The sequence below is a fragment of the Equus quagga genome, chromosome 12 (genome assembly GCF_021613505.1).
Source record: "Equus quagga isolate Etosha38 chromosome 12, UCLA_HA_Equagga_1.0, whole genome shotgun sequence".
Taxonomy (NCBI): domain Eukaryota; kingdom Metazoa; phylum Chordata; class Mammalia; order Perissodactyla; family Equidae; genus Equus; species Equus quagga.
In genome coordinates this window covers 56233546-56257506 of record NC_060278.1, presented here as the reverse complement: position 1 = coordinate 56257506, position 23961 = coordinate 56233546, and the positions used below count along the sequence as shown (strand labels likewise).

The 23961-nt window shown below is 36.8% G+C and overlaps 1 protein-coding gene across 2 annotated transcripts in view; it reads left to right on the top strand.

The window, feature by feature from the left end:
- Positions 1-23961, top strand: part of KCNT2 (potassium sodium-activated channel subfamily T member 2) — a 346988-nt gene that overhangs the window by 302541 nt on the left and 20486 nt on the right. For both annotated transcript variants that reach the window (XM_046679418.1, XM_046679417.1), the window contains exon 25: positions 17959-18259. In XM_046679418.1, the coding sequence (XP_046535374.1) occupies positions 17959-18259 (301 nt within the window). The remainder of the gene's footprint in view (positions 1-17958; positions 18260-23961) is intronic.

The following is a 23961-nucleotide window of genomic DNA, read 5'->3' as shown; positions in this document are numbered from 1 at the left end:
GTAACAGCTCGTTTTAGATGCTGCTACTGTGCTTTTCCATCTGAAGGCTTGTTTCTAATCCCTTGTTCCTGGGATTAGCTCTGAAACTCAAGAGTCCAAGGAGATACAGCAGTCCGCCTTTGTCTCCTTTCTTAGCACTGGGTTTCATCTTCAGTTTCCAGAAAGTACTCCGTTATCCACCTGAGGGTACGCTAAGTTCCATTGCAATTAGTCTCTCCCAGAGCCTTAATCTTGATTCCTGCACAACGCTAAGCACTTTATTATTTTATTTAATTCTCACAGCAAGCCAATATGGCAGATACTATTACTCCCATTTTTAAGTGAACAGAGACTTAGTTAACTTGACCAGGATAAAAAACTCAGAAGATAGCAGACCTGGTTTTAGAATTTATCACTATGTGACACCAGACCCTCGTTGTTTAATTGCTAGCTTTCACTGCAGCAACTGCTACCACTTTCTGGCCACTTCTCTCTTTCCACCATCTGCTTTGAGGTCCCCAAATGCTTTGTTTGAGAATCAACATGGGAATTGACACTGAAAAATAATCAGGTGTTTACTAAAGCTGTGTTTATAGTCTTTTGCTACACTCATTGCTCAGAGCACTCATTGTCTCTTGTGGTTCAGTGGTTACCTCTATGTTGATGGATAACAAATTCCTATTTCCTTCCCTCACTCTTCTAATTCCTAAACATGAAGAATAAATTCATTATCTTCCAGAGCCTCTCCATTTTATCATCTACTGGAATTATAAATATTTATTGAGCACCACTGGGGACCAAATGCACTCATCTAAGTTTGGAATGCATCATTAAACATGAGAAAGATTTCTCAGAAACTGACATCAAAGTTTTATGCCTATTCTTGGATTTAATTACCTCTTAGATTTGATATTTCCAAATGTTCTTCCCTTTAATGTCTTGCATGGTGCAGATAGATAAATGATCATTTTCCTTGCTTTACTCACAGGATGAAAAATCTATAATGGATGCTTGTTGCCTGCTACATCAAGTCAAATTTCTTGTTGCTATATTTTAAGATACTGTATATTCTAGTCGTTATTTATTGATACTCCTTCAGTCTTGTTCATGGTACAAATCATTTATCCAATTATTTTACCTGGCCAAATGAGCACTGAACTTGAACCAAATGCTCTGGGTTTAAATGTTGGCTTTTCCTTTTACTAGCTGCGTATGAACATGAGCTATTCTCAACACGCAGCAGAAGAAAGGTTAAGAAAGGAGTATATATTATCACTTCACAAGTTAGAAAAAGTAAGAAAAGTGTAAATGAATTTTCAGAATAAGTGGCAAATAATTCTGTGGCAAAGAACATAGAGTAACGTAGATGTTATTGCATCATTTTTCACTGGTGCATCATTTTTGAGTGATCTGCCCCGGAAATGTTTGTGTCAAAACATTTAAATTTATAAGTAAGGTAATAGTAAATATTCTTGTTATTTCAATAAATACCTTGCAATATTAGTCAAACACATAATTTCACTAACCTCAGCGCCTTCTAAATCATAGACACACACACTCCATAAGTCTGAGTTCCTTTGTAATTTTCTTTCATAAAACTTTTACTCGAATCTTTTTCTTACTTTATTTCATAATTCTTATTTGTAATATTTTCTAGCTCTGATGATTCTTATCGTGTTCCTTTCCAACCCCAGGAAAGCATTTCTTATTTTCATTATTTACTTTCCTTAACTTAATAAGAGTCTTACTGGCATGCATATTAGCAAGAAGCTATTTAAATGCATCCAATTTATTTGATTTAATTTAACTGCATTGTCATGGCATTCTGTCCACTATCTTCAGCTGTGTGGAAATCTTTCTTTCATTTCACACTCCTACAGGAAGTAAGTTAAAAGCCTTTATTCACAATTCCTTGTTGAATGAATGGCTGCTAGAGTCTATGAATTCAGAACCAGATGGAAAGTTATCAGGTTGATCTATGCCACCCAGCTCTTCATGAGGGAGTGGTGATCTGTAAGCAATGGTTTACTTGGACCCATAAAATTGTTTTATGCAGATTCTTTAGATAAGAATATGAATATTCATATCTACCAAATCTTATATCATTGTATCTATTCTTTAATTAAGGCATTACATATATCATAGAAATTTTCTTTCAACAAGCTCATTTATCCACCACTGGTATATGATTTAGGGCAGCGGTTCTCAAATGCTGGAAAAGAGAGGGGGGTTCTGTGTGCATGTGTGTGTTTAAAATGTTTTGGGCATGGTGAAATTGGTGCTGTACTCATGTTAGAATCACTATAACAGTTTTCAGAACTTTCTGTGCTTAAGTCCTTTCTTCTGGACTGGAATGTGCTGGAGGGGATAGAATGATAGCCCCCTGACCTACCCCACAGTATGTAGGGTCTACATACACGCACACATAGACACATGGTCGAAACCATTGCTTTAGGCTCTATATTCCTGTAATTCTGGAAAATCATGTGAAGATTGTACTGTGAAGATGACAGAGCTGGCAATCAAACTGATTCTAATTATACAAAGCATTTCAGTGCCTTTATTGGTATGTTAAACCTGTCCGCTTATACCATACTCTTCTATTTGTTGATTTTCTTTGTTTTAGTCAATTTTGGAGTTTAAAGCTATTCAGCTGTATAAAAATATACTCTACACACGTATATAAGCATATATAACTCATAAAACCTTAAATATATATATACTTAAAAAGGATGTTTTATGTAGAATGCAAATATACTCTTACATTTGGTTATTTCTAAACATAAACCATTTGTTTAAGGAAAAGCACTTTTTAGTTTATAAACCAAAAGTTGATGATGAAATCAGTCTTGATTTGGGCTGCACTTTGATTCTGACCTATGGGACAGGCATCAACATGGGACATTACAGTCAATATTAAATAACTATTAGAAGAGAGAAGACATGTCTTGAGACCTACAAAAAAAAGTAGTTACCAAATGTACAGTAATAATAATTCTGATGCTGATAATATTATCTCCCCACCTTTAAAAGAACTTATGCATCATTTTGAAGAGAAAAGAGATGCTATACCTTCAGAGAACATAAAAACATTTCCCTACTGCACAGTGAAAGAAAGTAGAGATGTCCAACTCCATAAGAAAAATAATGAAAAAAATAGTGTTAGTGGCATTGGTAGAGCCATATGCTATAGAAACATGACATAAAAGCAATTTTGTTAAACGCTTAAATATATTTCTGAACACCACACCTCAAAAGTGTTATGAATACTTTAAGAAATATTAACCCTTAACTATTGCAAATTGCTATTTAGAAAATTCACTTCTCAGGATCACCAGTAACCTCGATACCACACTTGTATGAATGGAAGATGCAGAATATATTAAAAAAACCTCCCATCATAAGCAATGCTATGGTCCGAAGTAAACTAATGCCCTCTTGTTACTTTTCCTCCTCCGTGTCTCTAGTACAATAAATATTATTTGTGACATGGATATTAGAAAGGGAAAAAAAGCTATAGTAAGAACTATTTGATAAAATTCATCACCCATTCCATTCCATGAAAATTACTCCTTCCTTGGCTTCCATGACAATCAAGTTTCTATATATTCTCACATTCTTAATTTCCTATTTCTTTTCTACTTCATACTCTGCAACTGAAGGTATTGAGATGTAAAACTTGAAATAAGGGGATTATCTCTATACCACATCCATCTTTTCATTGTTGTATCCCACATACTTTGGACAGGGCCTTGCACACGTGTTCAATATATATTTACTGAAACTCAGTCACTCGTATCCTTCTCCAAAAAGCGTTACCCTTTCAAATCTGCTCAAACTTATATAATTGTGTTTCCAATAATTTTATTGAGATTTGAATGGTTTATAACTATGTAGTTTTGGATGTATTTTCTTATTTATCATTTTCTGGCTAGATTTCATTGTGCTCACCATTAGTAGTCTAATCTTTGTCCGTCACCATACATATGTGCCCCTTTACCCCTTTTGCCCACCTCCAGCCCCCTTCCCTGATGGAAACTACTAATCTATTCTCTTTATCCATGTATTTGTTTATCTTCCACGTATGAGTGAAATCATGCAGGATTTGTCTTTCTCTGTCTGGCTTATTTTGCTAACATCAAACCCTAAAGGATCATCCGTGTTACTGCATATGGGATGATTTTGTCTTTTTCTATGGCTGAGTGGTATTCCATTGTATCTATCTATCTATCTATCTATCTATCTATCTATCTATATCACTATATATGTATACACCACATCTTCTTTATTCATTCATCCGTTAGAAGGGCTCTTGGATTGCTTCCACATCTTGGCTATTGTGAATAATGCTGCAGTGAACAAAGGGGTGCATAAATTTCTTTGGATCGTTAATTTCAAGTTCTTGGATAAATAGCCAGTAGTGGGATAGCTGAATCATATGCTATTTCTATTTTTAACATTTTGAGAAATCTCCATCTGTGTTTTCCATGGTGGCTGCACCAGTCTGCATTCCCACCAGCAGTGCATGAGGGCTCCCTTTTCCCCACATTCTCTCCAACGTTTGTTGTTTTTTGTCTTGGTAATTATAGCCATTCTCACAGGTGTAAGGTGATATCTCACTGTAGTTTTGATTTGCATTTCCCTGATGATTTGTGATGTTGAACATCTTTTCATGTGCCTGTTGGCTATATGTATATCTTCTTTGGAAAAACGTCTGTTCAAATCCTCTGCCCATATTTTGATTGCATTGTTTGTGTTTTTGTTGAGTTATATGAGTTCTTTATATATTTTGGAGATTAACCGCTTGTTGCATATATGATTTGCAAATATTTTCTCCCAGTTGGTGGGTTGTCTTTTCATTTTGTTCATTGTTTCCTTTGCCTTGCGGAAAGTTTTTAGTCTGATGTAGTCGCATTTGTTATTTTTTTTTCTTCTGTTTCCCTTGCCTGAGTTGACATAGTATTCGAAAAAAATGCTGCTAAGACCAATGTCAAAGAGTGTACTGCCTATATTTTGTTCAGGGGTTTCATTGTTTCAGGTCTTAGATTCAAGTCTTTAATCCATTTTTGGTTAATTTTTGTGTGTCGTGCAAGATAATGGTCTACTTTCATTCTTTTGCACGTGACTGTCCAGTTTTCCCAATGCCATTTGTTGAAGAGACTTTCTCCATTTCCTTTCTCCATTGTATGTTCTTGGTTCCATTGTCAAAATTAGCTGTCCATAGATATGTGGGTTCGTTTCTGGGTTTTCAGTTCTGTTCTGTTGATCTCTGTGTCTGTTTTTGTGGCAGTACCATGCTGTTTTGATTACTATAGCTTTGTAGTATATTTTGAAGGCAGGTATTGTGATGCCTCCAGCTTTGTTCTTTTTTCTCAGGATTGCTTTTGTTATTAGAGGTCTTTTGTTGTTCCATATAAATTTTAGGATTCTTTGCTCTATTTCCGTGAAGAATGTCATTGCGATTCTGATTGGGATTGCATTGAATCTGTAGATTGCTTTGGCTAATATGGACATTTTAACTATGTTTATTCTTCCAACCCATGAGCATGGAATATCTTTCTGTTTCTCTATATCTTTTTCAATTTCTTTCAATAATGTCTTATAGTTTTCAGTGTATGGGTCTTTCACCTCTTTGGTTAAATTTTTTGCTAGGTATTTTATTCTTTTTGTTGCAGTTGTAGATGGGATTGTATTCTTGACTTCTCTTCCTGCTAGTTTGTTGTTAGTGTATAGAAGTGCAACTGATTTTTGTAAGTTGACCTTGTACCTTCAACTTTTGTAGTTTTTGATTATTTCTAATAGTTTACTGAGGGATTCTTTAGGGTTTTCTGTATATAGAATCATGTCTTCTGCAAACAGCAAGAGTTTCGCTTCTTCCTTTCCAATTTGGATTCCTTTTATTTCCTTTTCTTGCCTAATTACTCTGGTCAAAACCTCCAGTACTATGCTGAATGTGAATGGTGAGAGTGGGCACCTTTGTCTTATTCCTGTTCTCAGAGGGATGGCTTTCAGTTTTTCACTGTTGAGTATGATTTTGGCAGTGGGTTTGTCATATATGGCCTTTATTATGTTGAGGTACTTTCCTTCTATACCCATTTTGTTGAGAGTTTTTATCATAAAAGGGTGTTGGAGCTCATAAAATGCTTTCTCTGTGTCTATTGAGATGATCGTGTGATTCCTATTCCTAATTTTGTTAACGTGGTGTTTCATATTGATTGAATTGTGGTTATGGAACCATACCTGCATTCCTGGAATAAATCCCACTTGATCATGGTGTATAATCCTTTTAATGTACTGCTATATTTGCTTTGCCAGTATTTTGTTGAGGATTTTTGCATCTATGTTCATCAGCGACATTGGCCTGTAATTTTCCTCCTTTATCTTGTCCTTGTCTGGTTTTGGTATCAGGGTAATGTTGGCCTCATAGAATGAGTTAGGAAGTGTTCCATTTTCTTCAACTTTTTGGAATAGTTTGAGAAGGATAAGTATTAATCTTCTTTGAATGTTTGGTAGAATTCTCCAGAGAAGCCTTCTGTTCCTGGACTTTTGTTTGTTGGGAGGTTTTTGATTACTGTTTCAATCTCTTTACTTGTGATTGGTCTATTTTGAGATCCTCTATTTCTTCTTGATTCAGTTTTGGGATGTTGTATGAGTCTAAGAATTTATCTATTTCTTCCAGGTTATCCAAATTGTGGGCATGTAGTTTTTCATAGTATTCTCTTAGAATCTTTTGCATTTCTGCTGTATCTGAGGTAATTTCTCCTCTTTCATTTCTAATTTTATTTATTTGAGCCTTCTCTCTTTCTTGGTGAGTCTGGCTAAGGGTTTATCAATTTTGTTTATCTTCTCAAAGAACCATCTCTTAGTTTCATTAATCCTTTCTACTGTTTTTTTTGTCACTATTTTATTTATTTCTGCTCTGATTTTTATTATTTCCTTCCTTCTGCTGACTTTTGGCTTTGTTCATCTTTTACTAGTTTTCTTAGGTGAAGTTTAAGATTACTTATTTGACATTTTTCTTGGTTGTTGAGGTGGGCTGTATTGCCCATTGGGCTATGGGTGTTATGACCGTGGGGAATTTAAGCAAGGCAATAATTCTGTTGCTTAAGATGAGGCATACTTACTTATCCTGTATTTTACATTTGATAACCCCACTAAGAGTATAGGGATTACCTTAATTTTAGCACACTCTCCATACTTAGGGTACTTTGTTTAAACTTAGTGGGATCTCCAGTCATAGCTATAATTTGAGGCCCAACTCAAACAAAAAGGCCCTGCAAATTTGCCAATGGGCACATCTCAGATGTTAAAGTTAATCTGGAACCTATGTTGTAAAGGCACAAAGCCAATCAGCTCCCTTTTATCTTTTTGTCTTACATGAATTGCTTCAGCAAATTCAGAATTTTCAAGTCGGACAAATTGTGGACTTCTTTCTCAAGAGTTTGTTTCTTCCCATGAATCCAGTTATTTTGTTTCCTCTCCATGTATGCCCAGCTTTTTCTTGTTGCTGTCTTTGTGTGTTAGACACTTTGGGGGATCTTTTCTACCCTGCTCATATTTATAAGTCTTTTCCTCTAGAGAGTCTCAAATCAGTATCATCAGAGTTATGGGCCTCCTTGATGGCAATGGTTGCTTTATTGGATTTTAAGGACCTAAGGCTTAACTCAGTTTTGAATTCACCCCTTGGCTATGCCCATGGTACTTTTCCTTATAACTGTAGGGGTTGGGATCTTTGTCATTACAGAGGCATAGGCAGAGTCAGCACCAGAAGCATATCGTAGGGTCCTAGTGTGCTATCTGTTTTCAGGAGTGTGGACCTCAGCATGACAACTACTCTCCCTGTACACAAGCAGCCACACAGTGGACCTGTATAATGCATAGGCCATCAGTCATTGCCCTGAACACTCTATAGAATGGAAACCAATGCCTGGTTGAGACACACAACCCAAGGTCACAAGGCAAGAATCACTTCCCTGAACTTATTGTCAGACATGCTTCTTATCAGAATCTACACACACAATTCGATATGAAACTCACAGAGAGGTCTGAGACATATGACACAGGGCCGCTTTACCAAGAGCCCCAATCTCGTACTCCTGTCCTTAAATGCCGATTATCGAAACTTCCAACTTTGATTAGTTAAATCTAAACAGAAACTTGGGAGGACTCAACAAATGCAGCATAAAATTGCACAGCTCAAAGCACGAGCTTGACAGTAGGCAGCAACACAACTCAGAAAGCACGCTCACCAGCAGGAGCACAACTGGTTAACAAACCAAAGCAAAAGAAGAAAGTGGTGGTCAGTGCTGGTAACCATTGCCTTGGCTCTTCGCTTGCTGTGCCAATTGTCGAGACCAACCTTCACAGACAGGATGGACACCTCCACCCAAAATCTGTTGAGGATGTTGAGACTGATGATTCCACACATGCACCAAGAGGGTATCGTAAAGGGCTATAACTTACTCTATTAGTCTGAGTTCTCCAGAGAAACAGAACCAATATTATATACATATATATATATATATAGTATTATAATATTATATAATTGCTGACCTTGTGCCCTCTGTATAGTGTCCCTAGGGCTCCCCCTCTGGCCCTGAGTGGCTCTGGCCCATGTGGTTCCCTCTGCTGATGTCTAGTGTTTTGTTTTGCTTTTTTCTCTCCTGTCTTTCTGTCTAAGACAGGATACAAAAGCCCTATGCCTTCCCACATTTGACATCAAGTTTGGATGTTGTATATTGTGGTGGGTTTTGTTTATTTTGTTTTGAAAGTAAAATACACAGAGAAGATGCAGTTAGGTCTAGGGTTAAGGTTAGGGTTAGAGTTAGGGTTTTATACATATGTATATGTGTACGTATAGAGATATATATGCCTCTGTGTGTGTGTGTGTGCATGTTTGTATTTATTATAAGAAATTGGCTAATGAAATTATGGAGACTTTGAAGTCCCAAGATATTCAGTTGATAAGCTAGAGACCCAGGAGGGCTGATGGTGTAGTTCTGGCCTGAGAATCAGGAAGCCAATGATAGAAGTTGCAGTCCAAGTCTGCAGGCCTGAGAACAGGAAAGTCAGTGGTGGAACGTCGAGTCCAAGGGCAGGAGAAGATTGATGTTCCAGCTCACGCAGTCAGGCTCAGGAATTTCCCTCTAACTTAACCTTTTGTTCTGTTCAGACCTTCAGTGGCTTGGCTGAGGCCCATCTACATCAGGGAGGACAATCTGCTTTCCTCAGTCTACTAATTCAGATGTTCACCTCATCCAAAAACACTCTCGCAGACACACCCAGAATGATATTTGGCCAAATGTCTGGGCACCTCATGACCCAGTCAAGTTGATACATAAAATTAACCATCACAAGTCCACTCCTTCTCAGTTTGGCACCCTTACACATCTTTTTAAACCATACTTAATCTCTAAATAAAGACAATAACAAGGTCCTAATTCCACCTAACGTAGTACAACTCTCTTGCATACAAATTAAAACATACTAACTCCTTCACAAAAGGGGAGCTGAAGTCCTTGAGTAATGTTTACTCATCTCCCTGATATCCCATAACTGAAATACTATGATGTAAAATTAACAGTACTTAAATACTATGATATGAAGCCTGTACATCTTATGTTACATGATGGGTGATAAGAGTGACAAGAAAACAAAAATATTTGCTTGATACACACACCGGCAAATATATTTACAACAAAATAACAAAGAAATGTGTGTGGCAATTGCAGCTGTCATTTCTGTAACTGTTTGTGTGGTCATAGCTGGTATTTATGACTTTTTCTTCCACTACTCATTGTGTTCTGTATTCCCTTTGCCTTCAGGGAGCACCTCCCCCGGCAAAGTGACTCAAACCTTTATTCTTAATGGTCAGAGCCATGAGTGGCTCTATCCAGATTGGGTTGTTGCAGTTTTCCATTGACGTGAATCACAGAGTATGATGCTACTAAGAGATGCTTTAAGGAATCTCTGTATTCTCAAAGGAGAGTAGTCATTCATAGAGGATGGCAGGGCTTTGCTCCAAATTCCTAAGGGCTTGAGCTGCCATTCACCCATAAGGGCCTGCCCAAGGCTCCAAACTACATCCCTATCTGCTAATGACACTTCAAACACCATTGGATTTGCTAGAACTCATAGCCCAAGTGGCAAAGCAGGTTGCACAGCAGACTGAACTTGTTGCAGAGCTTACTCTTGTCTGGGATCCACTAAAAATTGGCCATTTTAGGGGTCATTCTGTAAATGTTCCAGACTAACACACCCAAATGAGGAACATATTGCCTCTAAAATCCAAAGAGGCCCACTAGATGTTGTGCCTCTTTTTTGGTTGTAGGAGGAGCAGAGGTAACAACTTATCCTTCATCTTATAAGGATATCTCAACATGGCCCACACCACTGGACTCCTAGAATTTTCAGTGAGGGAGAAGGGCCCTGTGTTTTTGCCAGATTTATTTCCCATCCTCTGACATGCAAATGTTTTACCAATAAGCTGAGGGTAGTTGCTACTTCTTACTCACTAGGCCAATCAGCATGTCATCCATGTAATGGACTGCTGTGACATCTGGTGGAAGGGAAAGTCTATCAAGATCCTTGCAAACTAAATTATGACATAGGGCTGGAGAGTTGATATTCCAGTGAGGTAGGACAGTAAATGTGTTTTGCTGGCCCTGCCAGCTGAGAACAAAATGATTCTGCTCTTCCTTATTGACAGGGATGGAGAAAAAGATGTTTACCAAATCAATAGCTGCATACGTGGTAACAAGGGATGTGTTAACTTATTCAAGCAATGAAACCACCTTAGATGCAGCAGCTGCAGTTGGAGTCACCACCTAGTTAAGCTTAGGATAATCTGTTGTCATTTTCCAAGATCCATCTGTCTTCTACACAGGCCAAATAGATGAGTTGAATTGGGATGTGGTGGGAATGACCAAACCTGCATCTTTCAAGTCCTTGAGGATGGCACTAATTTTTCAGTCCATCTGGGAAGTCGGTATTTCTTTTGGTTTACTATTTTCTTAGGTAGAGGCAGTTCTAGCAGCTCCCACTTGGCCTTTCCCACCGTACTAGGTCAATATGGTCAGAAACCCAAAGTGGGAATTCTGCCAGCTGCTGAATATATCTATTGCAATTATGCATTCAAGAACTGGAGACATAACCACGGGATGGGTTTTGGGACCTACTGGGTCCACTCTGAGACAGACCTCAGCTACTGATCACCTGACCTCCATAAGCCCCCACTCTAACTGGTGAACCAAAGTGATGTTTCGGGTCTCCTGGAATTAGTATCAGTTCAGAGCCAGTGCCCAGTAGTCGCCAAAAGGTCTGATTATTTTCTTTTCCCCTGTGCACAGTTACCCTGGTAAAAGGTTGTATGTCCCTTTGAGGAAGGCTGGGAAAAAGATTATTGGTACTAATTTTTGGCAATATACTGGGGCCCTTCCTCAAAAGGAGCCAGCCTCTCTTTCATTCAAAGGGTTCTGCATCAGTAAACTGGATCAGATCTGGGCATTGTTTGAGGGGCTGTTGCTCTCTATATTTATGATGCAAGATAGATTTTTGTTCATTTGACTTAGAAATTTTAGGTGTATGCAGATCAAGAAAAATTTAATAGGCTTCCTATCTATTTCACTTTTAAGAACACTGTGATCAATTAGCCAATGCCATGGGTCTGTGCGAATCAGACTATTTTTTTTTAATTGAGATCATATTGGATTATAACATTGTGTAAGTTTCAGGTGTACCTGGTTATATTTCAGTTTCTGCATTGTGTCCACCATCAATAGTCTGATTTTTATCCGTCACCATGCATATGTGCCCCTTACCCCTTTTGTGCACCCCCCACCCCTTCCCCTTTGGTACCACTAATCTCTTCTCTTTATCCATGTGTCTGTTTATCTTCCACATATGAGTGAAATCATATGATGTTTGTCTTTCTCTGTCTGACTTATTTTGCTTAGCATGCTTCCCTCAAGGTCCATCCATGTGCCAAATGGCAAGATTTTGTCTTTTTTATGGCTGAGTAGTATTCCATTGTGTATATATACCACATCTTCTTTATCCATTCATTCTTTGATGGACGCTAGGGTTGCTTCCACATTTGGCTATTGTGAATAATGCTGCAGTGAACAAAGGGGTGCATAAATTTCTTTGAATTGTTGATTTCTTGTTCTTTGGATAAATACTTAATAGTGGAGTAGTTGGATCAAATGGTTTGTCTATTTTTAACTTTTTGAGAAATCTCCGTACTATTTTCCATAGTGGCTACACCAGTTTGCATTCCCACTAGCAGTGTATGAGGGTTTCCTTTTCTCTACATCCTCTCTAACACTTATTATTTCTTGTCTTGTTAATTGTAGCCATTCTGATATCTCACTGTAGTTTTGATTTGCATTTCCCTAATAATTAGTGATGTTGAAGATCTTTTTGAGTGAGACTATTCTGATTGCTGCTTTGACTCATTACAGTAATGACGCCCACCTTGCCTGTGGCATTGAGTGCCACCAATTGACGCTGCCACCTCGGGACTCAATTACTCCCATTGCATTTAGGTGTCCCAACTGAGTGACTACAATTGCTGTAAACACAAGTCCGCTAGGACCAGTTCAAACCGAGCCCATCTTATCAACAGAATAACTGAGAGTTGTTTTTCAGACAATTTGCAAAGTCCCATAGAGAGAGCATGCATAGAGGAGAAAATCTTGACCTGAAATGAGCGCAGAACCAAAAATTCTCCCCGCATAGAACCAAAGGACCAGGACCCAACCAGAAGTTGAAAGTCGAACTCTTATCAGAAGCAAGGAGTCCATTGTCTAGGAAGATCCAGTGTTAAAACCCCTTTCACACCTTACCATAAATGTTTAAAACCTTACCATAAATACCTAAAGCCCTCCAATCAAAACCTGCTCTTCCAGTATTTCTGCTGATCAGCCTATTTTCCATAACCTCTTAAATTTTACCCCAAATCTTGAATTGGGGAGACAGATCTGAGAGCTTATGTCTCCTGTCTCTTTGCAGATCAATTTTTCTTCTTTCTTTTCTCAACAGCTGATGGTATTATAATTGGCTCCTCATGCACATCGGACAAGAGAACCCCAACTTTGCACAGTAACATTGCTATTCTAAGGTCTGGCCAAGAGTGAAGAGCAGTCATGGAGCTCTTCAAGGATGTTAGGGTTTCCCTCACAAATTTATTTCTCATAGTTGTGATGGAAGGTATGCCTTCTGGACCCTCTCAATGTGGATGAGTAGGTTTCAAATGACAAATCTACTCTTACATTTCATTCTCCCTGAGCCTTCAAACCCCTTGCTCTAGATTAAACCAAGCTAGGTCCTGCATTTCCAACTCACTTACTCTGGGCCACCTTTTGGTTCATGTTTCAGCCAACCAACCAAACAATCTGTTTGAGCCCTTTCTGACTCCACAAGCTGCAACTTTAAATGCAGAACCTCTGCTTAGCAAACCCATATCAATAAATTCTGTGATCCAACTTTGTGTTTCTTCCACCATTTCCCACCCGCTTAATATTCATTCCTATGTACATTCCCCAGATTTTAGTCTGTATAAATTAGAAAACTCAAGTAGTTCTTTTGGAGTAACTTCCTAAACATGTGATGAAAAATAAAATAAGTAACACATGTGCCAGCTATCATCTACATATTTATGAGTCACTTTACTAGGACTCAGATGAATTATTTAAAGTCTGGGAGAGGACAGCCCCCATAGAGTTAGCAATTACATGGTAATAGTACTCAGGTTCTAAAGAAGGAAGAAAAAGTAAGATTTTCTGGGCTTAATGCACTAGGAAAGGCATCAGGCAATTGCACCCCTCTACACTAGTTGTTTCTGAATGACAGTTTTGAAAGCTCGGGGGAAAAAATAACCACCAATGTGAGAAATAATACCAAGACAATAACTTAGCTAGGTTTCAAATTCCACAGAGGCCAAAGAAAGCAAAGATTTAATTAAACACACACACTCACACACACATACACAGAAAACCACATCACCAAAGATGTGTGAATATAGAACTTAATGTGTAAATTTAGAACATAGAGTAAAAAGGAGACTTACCCCATAAAAATAAAAATGGCTATGTTTGGTGCTGGCCCAGTGGTGTAGTGATTAAGTTAGCATGCTCCACTTTGGCAGCCCAGGGTTTGAGGGTTCGGATCCTGGGCACAGACCTACCCACCACTCAGCAAGCCATGTTGAGGCAGCGTCCCTTGTACAAAAAATAGAGGAAGTTGGGCACAGATATTAGCTCAGGGACAATCTTCCTCACCAAAAATAAAAAGGTGACTAGGTTTAATTTTCTTTTAGGATTAATAACACAAACATGGGTGCTAGATATGAGAGACAGAGACGGAGAGAGAGAGAAGGAAAAAGATAGGAAAGAGATGTGCTCTGTTCAACTGGAGAAGAAAACTAATAGCATAAGCTTGTGGATTATTTACATTATCTCTGGGTAGAGAACCTGGAATTTTTTTCACTTGGATATAAAATTAAATTTTGACTTTTGGAGTTAGCAAATTGAAACGGTGTGTTAATGGAGATTCCACCTACTGTGAGTAAACCTTATATTCATAGAATAATAGATGAAATTGAAAATTACCTAAGAGAACGTGTAGATGAAATATCTTATTTTCAGATATGGAAAATGAAATCAAGAGATTGAAATAATTTTTGTTATTCCACCAATTGATTAGCTTTAAAAAAGTAGTTATTTGAACTTCAGTTCTTGAGTAGTTATTTGGTTTATAATTTATGATAGAGTTTTACTATTAGATTCTCATAAGTTTTGTTTACTTTTCTCAGGAAAACCAGGATAAGTATTATTTTCACTATTTTTCTGGAAGCTTAATTGGTTTGCTCAAGTCATATGGAAAATGGGGAAACATCTTTCCTTGTTTTTTTTTTTAATAAAAAGGAATTTCCATGGGAAACTCCAGAGTCACTAGCCTTGGTGCATATGGATTAAATTTAGATGCTCTTTCAAATATTCTTATAATTTAACCTTTCTTTAATGGAGAACATTAGATAACAATTCTTTTATAAAATGTTAAACTAACACATCTTCATTTTCCTCTGTTTCATGATTTGATTTTCCTCTGTTTTCTTCTTTAGCAACATTTCAGAATGTCTTCAATCACAAATCAGATAACACAGTTAAAGTCTAAAGTCTATAAAACTCTTCTTAAGGGAATCATAAATGCAGATTACCAACACTCACTTTCAAAACTACTGGGTGAAATGATTTGTTTTAAAATATTACTTAGTTCCACAGATTCCTCAATAACCCATGACATGATGCCTGTTCAATAAAAAACTGAAAGGAAGTTGATATGAGCCACTTCAGAGTGTGTGGAGGGGGGAGGGGTGGAGTGTGGAAAAGAATGTTTGATGTCTTTTGTGAATCTGACACTTTCTATCTTTCTGAAAACAATGAACGTAATTAAGCTATTTTAGGCACCAGAAACATTTTCTCATTTATAAAGTTTTCAATTCTTTTCATTTTTTGGAGAAAGATTTTTAGCCTTTTTTCAACCACGTTAAATTTGATAGTTGGAAAATAATATAACTTTCCAAAAATGATAATATTTTAAATTTAAGCGAAAATTGTTGGGAGTGGCCATATGAATTTTCCATTTCCTTATTGAACTATATGTTCCCAGAAGCATTTCATATAAAATGTGTGCCTTAGTCCATTTGGGCTGCTGTAACAAAACACCACAGGCTGGGGAGCGTACAAACAACAGAACTTTATTGCTCACAGTTCTGGAGGCTGGAAGTTTGAGAGGAGCGTGACAGCATGGCCAGCTGAGGGCTCTCTTCTGGCCACAGATTTCTTGTATCCTCACCTGGTGGAAGGGGCTAGAGAGCTCTATGGATCTCTTTTATAAGGGGGCTAATCCCATTCATAAAGGCTCCACTCTCATGAGGCAATCACCTCCCAAAGACCCCCCCTACACACACACAATAATACCATCAACTTTGGGGGTTAGGATTTCAACATGAATTTTGAGGCGACACAGATATTCGGCTCAGATCATATCAATATGCAATACCTTTTCTCATTCTCACAAACTTTAGTATTAAATCTTGATTTTTCAAGTTCATAATTATATTAGGCTTCTAACAATAAAAGTACAAAAAAGTCAAACTCTACAAGGCAAGTATCTGATTATGAATGAACTAATGTATTCATTTTTGCTACAAAGTACCTATAAACTGAACCTACTGAATAAAGATTGATATTCTTTACTGATGGTAGGTAGTACTCAAGGGTTTATGTATTTTACTTCCACAGAAGAGGATTTTCTGTCTATTATCAAGTAGGTGAGACAAGAGTAAGTTAAGACTCATAAGGGTATTCATTATTGCAAAAGTATGGTGTTAAAAATTTTAATACTTTCAACTTAAATTCTGACAGCGAAAATAAGGTTTCTAAAAATTTTTTAATGAAAGATTCTCTTCTGAAGATATGAAGGTTAAATAAATCATTTTTGGTTTCACTCTGATACAGTACTGTTTTGGAACAGAAATGTGCGTGAATATTTACATTTTTTACTGAGTTCAAGTGTGAGATACTTTCATAGCTTGCCGCTAGGAGTTGTATGAAGGCATTGACAGAGCTTCCATAATTTATATCCACTTTTAAAGGCTTTTATTGGATCCCTTCCTGACCTTGCTTAAATTGGTAATTTAAATTCTATTACTTTGAAAGCCAGCAACACACGCATGTTATAGCTGAAGCTCAAACTTCCCTCCATAGGAGGGAAACACGGTTAGTAGATTCAAGAATGCTGCCCTTATGTACGATAAAATGCAGGAAGCTGTTTATTTGCATGTGCATGCTTTCAGAAAGTAAGTCTTTCTGCTTTGATCATGTGGCATTCACATGACTTCCTGGTATGGAAAGCAACAATTTTGAAACAGGAAGCTTTTCTATGAAGGGCCTATAATCAAAGGAGAGCTTCTTACTTTAAAATCAGATTTAGTAATAAAAGTAAATAAAAATAGATTTTATGAGTTTGCTCATTGTTTTTCCCTCCTATGGAAAACAGCCTGATGTAAGTTTTGTGATTCTAGGATACATTTGTGAAATATTAATATTTACAATATATTTTCATTTAGAATACTGAGAACAGTTTCTAGGATATGTTTTAATATTTTAATCAGAAAACATTTTATTTGGTGAATAATGGCTGCATGAATTAAAAAGTGCTTTTTGAGGGGCTGTCCCAGTGGCATAGTGGTTAAATTTGCACACTCTGCTTTGGCAACCTGGGCTTCATGGTTCTCACTCATGGGTTCAGATCTACACCCCACTGATCAAGGCATCTTGTGGCGGTGTCCCATATACAGAATAGAGGAAAATTAGCAACAGATGTTAGTTCAGGGTCAATCTTCCTCACCAAAAAAAAAGGGGGGGTGGTACTTTTTGTTTTCTTCTGAGTCATATGAAGGAATAAAAAGATTCATATTTATAGAGTTCATTCTAATGCCATCTTTAGAAAGAGCAATAATTCCAAAACTTTTAAAAATATTAATTTAAAACATAAAACCATTTTCACAATCTTTATTGAAAGTTTATGTGAAATACTTGTAGTAGATTTAGAAAAGTCCATTATATGGACTTTATTTGAATAAAATTATAAAACATCTAGTCTTTTTGTTTGTGGTTTCAAACAACTCTCTGCTAGGAGTCGTTTGATAAGATAACTGATGCACAAAACAGTAAATCTTTTGATTTATATTGGAGGATGCAAACATAGTTTATCTGGTTCATATGTAAGTTCAAAAAAAATATTTTCTAATAATATTTCTAGTAACAGAAAATTGGTATCAATGATTCTCATTTTGCTCTTTCTGTGAAAGCTCATGAGATGTATAATTGTATGAAGATATTAGCAACAAATATATAACTCCAGGCTACAATGATTCCTTAAATATCTAATTGTCAATATCCATTTCCTTTAAAGTCTCAAATATCTATCAGTGTGGAAGAATGGGAAGACACCAAAGATTCCAAAGAACAAGGTCATCACCGGAGCAACCACCGGAACTCCACCTCCAGCGACCAGTCAGACCATCCCTTGCTGCGGAGAAAGAGCATGCAGTGGGCCCGAAGGCTGAGCAGAAAAGGTCCCAAGCACTCCGGTAAAACTGCTGAGAAAATCACCCAGCAGCGCCTGAACTTCTTCAGGAGGTCAGAAAGACAAGAGCTTGCTGAACTTGTGAAAAATAGAATGAAACACTTGGGGCTTTCTACAGTGGGCCATGGTAGGCTCCTTAAAAGTATTGTATGATAATGGACTGTGATTTCTTGCCATTAGTCGTTCTAGAGTTGGCTCTAATTTAGTCAGTTAAGAATTCTATTTTTGTTTCACAGGGCAATGTGAAGGGACTACTGACACATACCTAATCTCCTACAGAAAATTATAACGTTGATGATAATAAAAATAACGTGCTAAAAGTTTGAAGTATTGGCTTAGTTCTCTAGGCACTCTACTGGACCCCTTACATGAATCGTCTTCGTTTTAATTTTCACGAAAACTCTTCCATCTTAGACATAAGGAAACTAAGTCAAGTAACTTGCTAATTAGCCTGTTAATAGCATGGGTGAGATTTAGATCCAGTTCTCCTGACTCCAAAGTGTCTGCTACACACACACACACACACACATCCCACATCTTCTTCTAGATCCTGGGATAAAATGAATTTGAGGCTTTGGCGAGTAACTAAAGGTACCAGCCATCAATGAACCAAAATATTCCTATAAAATTTATATAGTTTCTTGTGGTCCAAAACCAAAAAGTCTTCAAAAGCTTTAATTTGAAGCTCAAACTGTGCTTGATCTCATACAGTGCAGATTTGTCTCAATAATTGTTAGGCTCCTGTGGTGAGCTGTGATTGCAACATAGACCATACAGAGCAGCTTAAATAATACAAAAATAATTTTAAAATATATCATTTCTTTTGTATGCATTTTATTTAAAAAAGAAATTTAGTCAACTTAGAGGAAAACCAAGTGATACATAAAGTGTTTTGTTTTGTTATATATATAACTCGGGTAGACCAGGAGCTCAAATAGTGTCAGTATCATGCAGGTTAAGGGTAAAATAGAATGGGTTCCATATTTGCCCCCATCTCATCTTTATTATTAAAGTCTCAACATGAAACAATGGACATGGGGAGAAATTTTAATCATTGAATTAGAGTTTAAAACACCTGTGTTTTTTGGCCCAAGAAAAGGAAACATATTTACTGAGTACCTCCGCTATGCCAGGAACTATGCTGGACACTTTATGCATATTTTCCCATTACTCCTTACCATTCTGATTAGATAGGTGTCAAAATTTGAAGCTCAGAGGTTGAAGACCTTGCTCAAGTTCATACAGCTGAAATGTGTTGGAGTCAGGATTCTATACGTAATTGAAATTCTCATTATCTTTCACTTACTTGAAAGTAGTACAGACTTACCCATGACCAATAATTTTTATAGAACCACACAAGGTCTTACGTTAAGAAGCAAACTAAAAGAAGAACAGAAGATCTTCACTTAAAAAATTATATTAATAGCTTTTTGCCAATTTAATGACATTAAATATGATTGTATTTCTTATAGAAATATTGTCCTATATTTATGTGACTTTTGTTAGTTATTCTTCAGCTATTTTGTCTTTTTTTGAAAAGTGCTAGTAACTAGTTGTTCATCCAAGTTCCAGCTGTGCTTCACGAACATTATAGCCCCAGGCTGGTCCCATAAGCAGCGTGGCAGATAGTTTGACTCTAAGAGACACAAAAATGGATGCACTGACTGCATGAGAGAATCGTCAGGGAATATATTATGTTTTTGCTAATGAAACTTCTATTAGGTATCTTGCATTTAGTTATTGTCTATGGTTTACTTTTTTATATAAATTTGTTAATTTCATTCTCACACTAGCTATTACAGATCAAAATGGATATTCTCCACCTTCTTTTCCTCTCTTGTCTTCTTTCTTCCTCTCTCTGTCCATTATATCCACCTATCTATCGATAGATCCATTAGTTGATTCTAAAGCCATGTACTGGACACCTCCAATAACACAGAGACTATGAAAACAGGATTTGGAGTCTAACACATCATGAGCTTCCGGACTTCTCCATGCATTCCTGACTCACAGTAATTCATCTGTCCAACAGATATCATTGGGCTGCCCTCTCAGTGCCAGGAACTGAGAGGCTTTGGGATTAGAACAATGACCTTTTGAGATAAAACCTCTGTATTTATGGAACCTATATTCTAGTGTCAGCCAGTAGATCTTTTGAATTATTTAACCTTTCCAAGCCGTTTATCATTGTGAATTGAAGATAACAATACCTATCTTGTACGTTTGTTGTGAGGGACAAATGGGATGATGAATAGTAATGTGCTTAGCCCAGAACTGGCATTCAGTTAATACCACAGTTCTACCATTTATCTAAGTACTATATGTATGTCTGTGCTTTATACGTAAAAAAGTAATTTTTTTTGCCCACTTCAAAAGAAATACACAAATCTAGCATCTTTGGGGGCAACATTGTCTCCACTGAGGATGCTTGCTTAAAACAATTATTATTTTGCATGTTTGCCTTCCTTCCTTGAGGGAAAGCAAATGTCTTGCTCATCTTTTCATCTTTATACCTTCAACAAATCACACATTTCCTGACACATAGGAACCCAGTAACTGCACATTGAGTGCATGAACAAATAGAGTGCTTACAGGTAAGAAAACAGGTCTTAAATATAGATGATTTCCTTGGGTCACCTTGCCTGTTTACACTCAAATCGGTACTTTTGCTTGTGACTTTTGACTCTATAGCTTTGTATGTTTCCACTATGCCACATGTTCTTCTTGTATTTTTGTCAATATTTTGTAGTGCTTTACAGATGAAAAATGTTTTTAAATACTTTACACACAATACATGATGTTTGAATTAACCACGGGTCATAATCTGATTTTTTTCTGAGTAGGTCTGGCCTACTCCAAGAGAAGGAACAGATTACTTTTGACTTATTGGGTGTGAGGCATAAAGGAGAGGGAAAGGGAAGAGTCAAAAGATGACTTTGAGGGCTTAAGTGTAAGGCGGTGACATTCACTGACCTTAGAAGAAGAAGACAAATAACGTTGTAGAGAAGATAATAAATTTATGGGGCCTGGAGTGGTCAGAGGCACCCCTCAGGCTGGTTACTTCCAGCCAATGTGAGTACAATATCATTTCCTATAAGTTCTGTGATGTGAGAAAGTGTTGGACTAGCATCAGTGAAACGGTGTGTGTGCAAGCCATATTAGAGTAATCTGAGGAATGATGTTAGGGAAGGGTTTAATAAGGGTTTAAATAGATTTAAATATATTAGGGACTCCAAGGTATTGGAAATTTAATCTATCGTATTGCTCCACCATCTACTGCTTCCATTGCCAAAGTCATATTGTGGTACTAGATGGATGTTGGAACTCCAATGATTTTGTCCACATTTCATCCAGCAGGAAGGAGGGAGATATCAAAGAAAAGGTTGTCTGTTCAATTAAAAGATACCACCAAGTGGTTGCACACACCCTTTCCACTATGGCCAGTTGGCAAGGAGGTGTATTTTATTTTGGGTGGGCAGATCTATATTAAAGAAGACAAGGAGAATGGCTATCAAAAGGCAACTACCAGTCTCTGCCACTGTAGATATTTTTTAAAGAAGTTTCATCGTGAAGGAGAGGTGAGAAAAAGGGAGAGAGCTGTCTGGGAAAGTGGAGAGGGAAGAGAGACTATTTGTTTTGAAGATCAGAGAGATGTGAGGATGTTTATTAAGATTAAGCCGTTAGTGAGGTAGTTGAAAATACAGGAAAGAGATCACAGTTGGAACCTTTTACTTAGACATTTGGAAATGAGGAAAAGGTACGTGTTTTTAAAGGCAGCAAATGTGTGGGTATTTTGACAGGAAGTTGAATAATATTTCATGAGGTATTAAGGATACAAGGATCTGCTGAGGATGATGGCAAGAGTGGAAAGGTGAGTGTTTTGAAAATAATTCACAATGTTTGCCGTCTCAAAGGAAAAGGTGTCCTTTCTGTGCAAGATGTCTCTAACTTACTTAAAAATTTTTTTAATTTTAATACAGAAAGTTTCAAGCATGAATAAATGTAGCAAGAATAGTATAATGAACCCACTTATTCTCATTATCCTGTTTCAACAGTTATCAACCCATGGCCTGTCTTGTTTCATAGCTATTCCCATCAATTTCCCTCACTTCTCATATTATTTTTAGGTAAATTTCAGGCATCATATATTTCAGCACATACCTCCATAATTTATGGACTAATTTAAAAAATATAGTCAACTACCATTTCACACTTGAAAATAATTTTTTTTTAGGAAGATTAGCCCTGAGCTAACATCTGCTGCCAATCTTCCTCTTTTTGCTGAGGAAGACTGGGCCGAGCTAACATGCATGCCCATCCTCCTCTACTTTATATGTGGGACACCTGCCACAGCATGGCTTGACAAGTGATTTGTAGGTCTGATTCTGCACCCAGAATCAGAACCAGCAAACCCCAGGGCCACCAAAGGTGAACATGCAAACTTGACCACTGTGCCACTGGGCCGGCCCCTAAAAATAATTTTTTAATGTCTTCAGCTATTTGCTTTGTGTTCAAATTTCCACTTATCTCACAAATGACATAATTTTTTACAGTTTATTTAAATCAGAGTCAATTAAAGTCCACGAATTGAGATGAGTGACAAGTTTGTCGTTTTTCAGTTTTTCCCATCTCGTATTTTTTCTGTTTCATTCTATTTCTTGAAGAAACTCACTCGTTGTTCTATGGTTTCCTATACTCTGAATTTGATGTCTAAGTTTGCCCATTCTGTTCCCCACTTTGACTTCTTTAACCAGTTGTTTGTTATTATTATGAATTAGTGAATTTACATGCGTCTGATATGTTTTAATCCATTGCAATTATTATATTATTGATCAGGTTGTCCTAAATTGGATCAGTGGGACCCTCTTCAGATTGCCTCTTGAATCCTTTTGCCATAACATCAACCATCTATGATAAACTTTCTTTGCTCTCTTTAGGACTAAATGCTCCCCACCAGGAATAAGTCATTTTTTCAAGGATCCCCAGTTTCCTTTAGTGGGAAATGAGATTTCAAAATGATAATCAAGTTTTAGAGATGCTCATTTTTGCTGAGTTTGTCATTATTTCTAAGTCTTTTCAGTGGACAGAGCTAAAAGATAGATTACAGATAGATAAATAGAGATACAAAGTATCTCATGGATTTATACAGTTACAATAACAATCCAAAGCCACCGTATTTTTATTTAACTTTTTCTCTTATATCTGTACTTTCTTTCTGTACGCTGAGATTAATCATTGTCAACAGCAATAGAAATGATAGAATTATAACATCTTTTTGCATTTTTTCACTATATACATAAAACAGTCTCAGGATAATAGTATGATGCTAATATCAACAATATAATTGCTAAAAACATTTATTTTTCTTTTGTTATGCAGTCTTTATGGTAGAGACCAATAGAAATGTATAGCAAAGTTATTCTAAGTCTTGGATAGTTATTCTGATGTGGTTATGCCACCAACTGGATATAAATTTAGACTCACTTCTTTTTTCAGGGATTAGGAATTTCTTTTTCTGAAATTTATTTTTTTTAGTTACGTAAACTATTTACATAGTTTCAAAGTCAAATGTTTAATTTTAGGTATATTCAAAGAAATTTAAATTTAGACTCACTTCTTTTTTCAGGGATTAGGAATTGCTTTTTCTGAAATTTATTTTTTTTCGTTACGTAAACTATTTACATAGTTTCAGAGTCAAATGTTTAATTTTAGGTATATTCAAAGAAATCTGACATGTCCCCTGTCAGCACCTCACAGTCTCCTCTTCCTTCATAGGTAACTTTTTTTTAACTTTAGGTTTATCCTTCCATTTTTTATATATAAATTTTA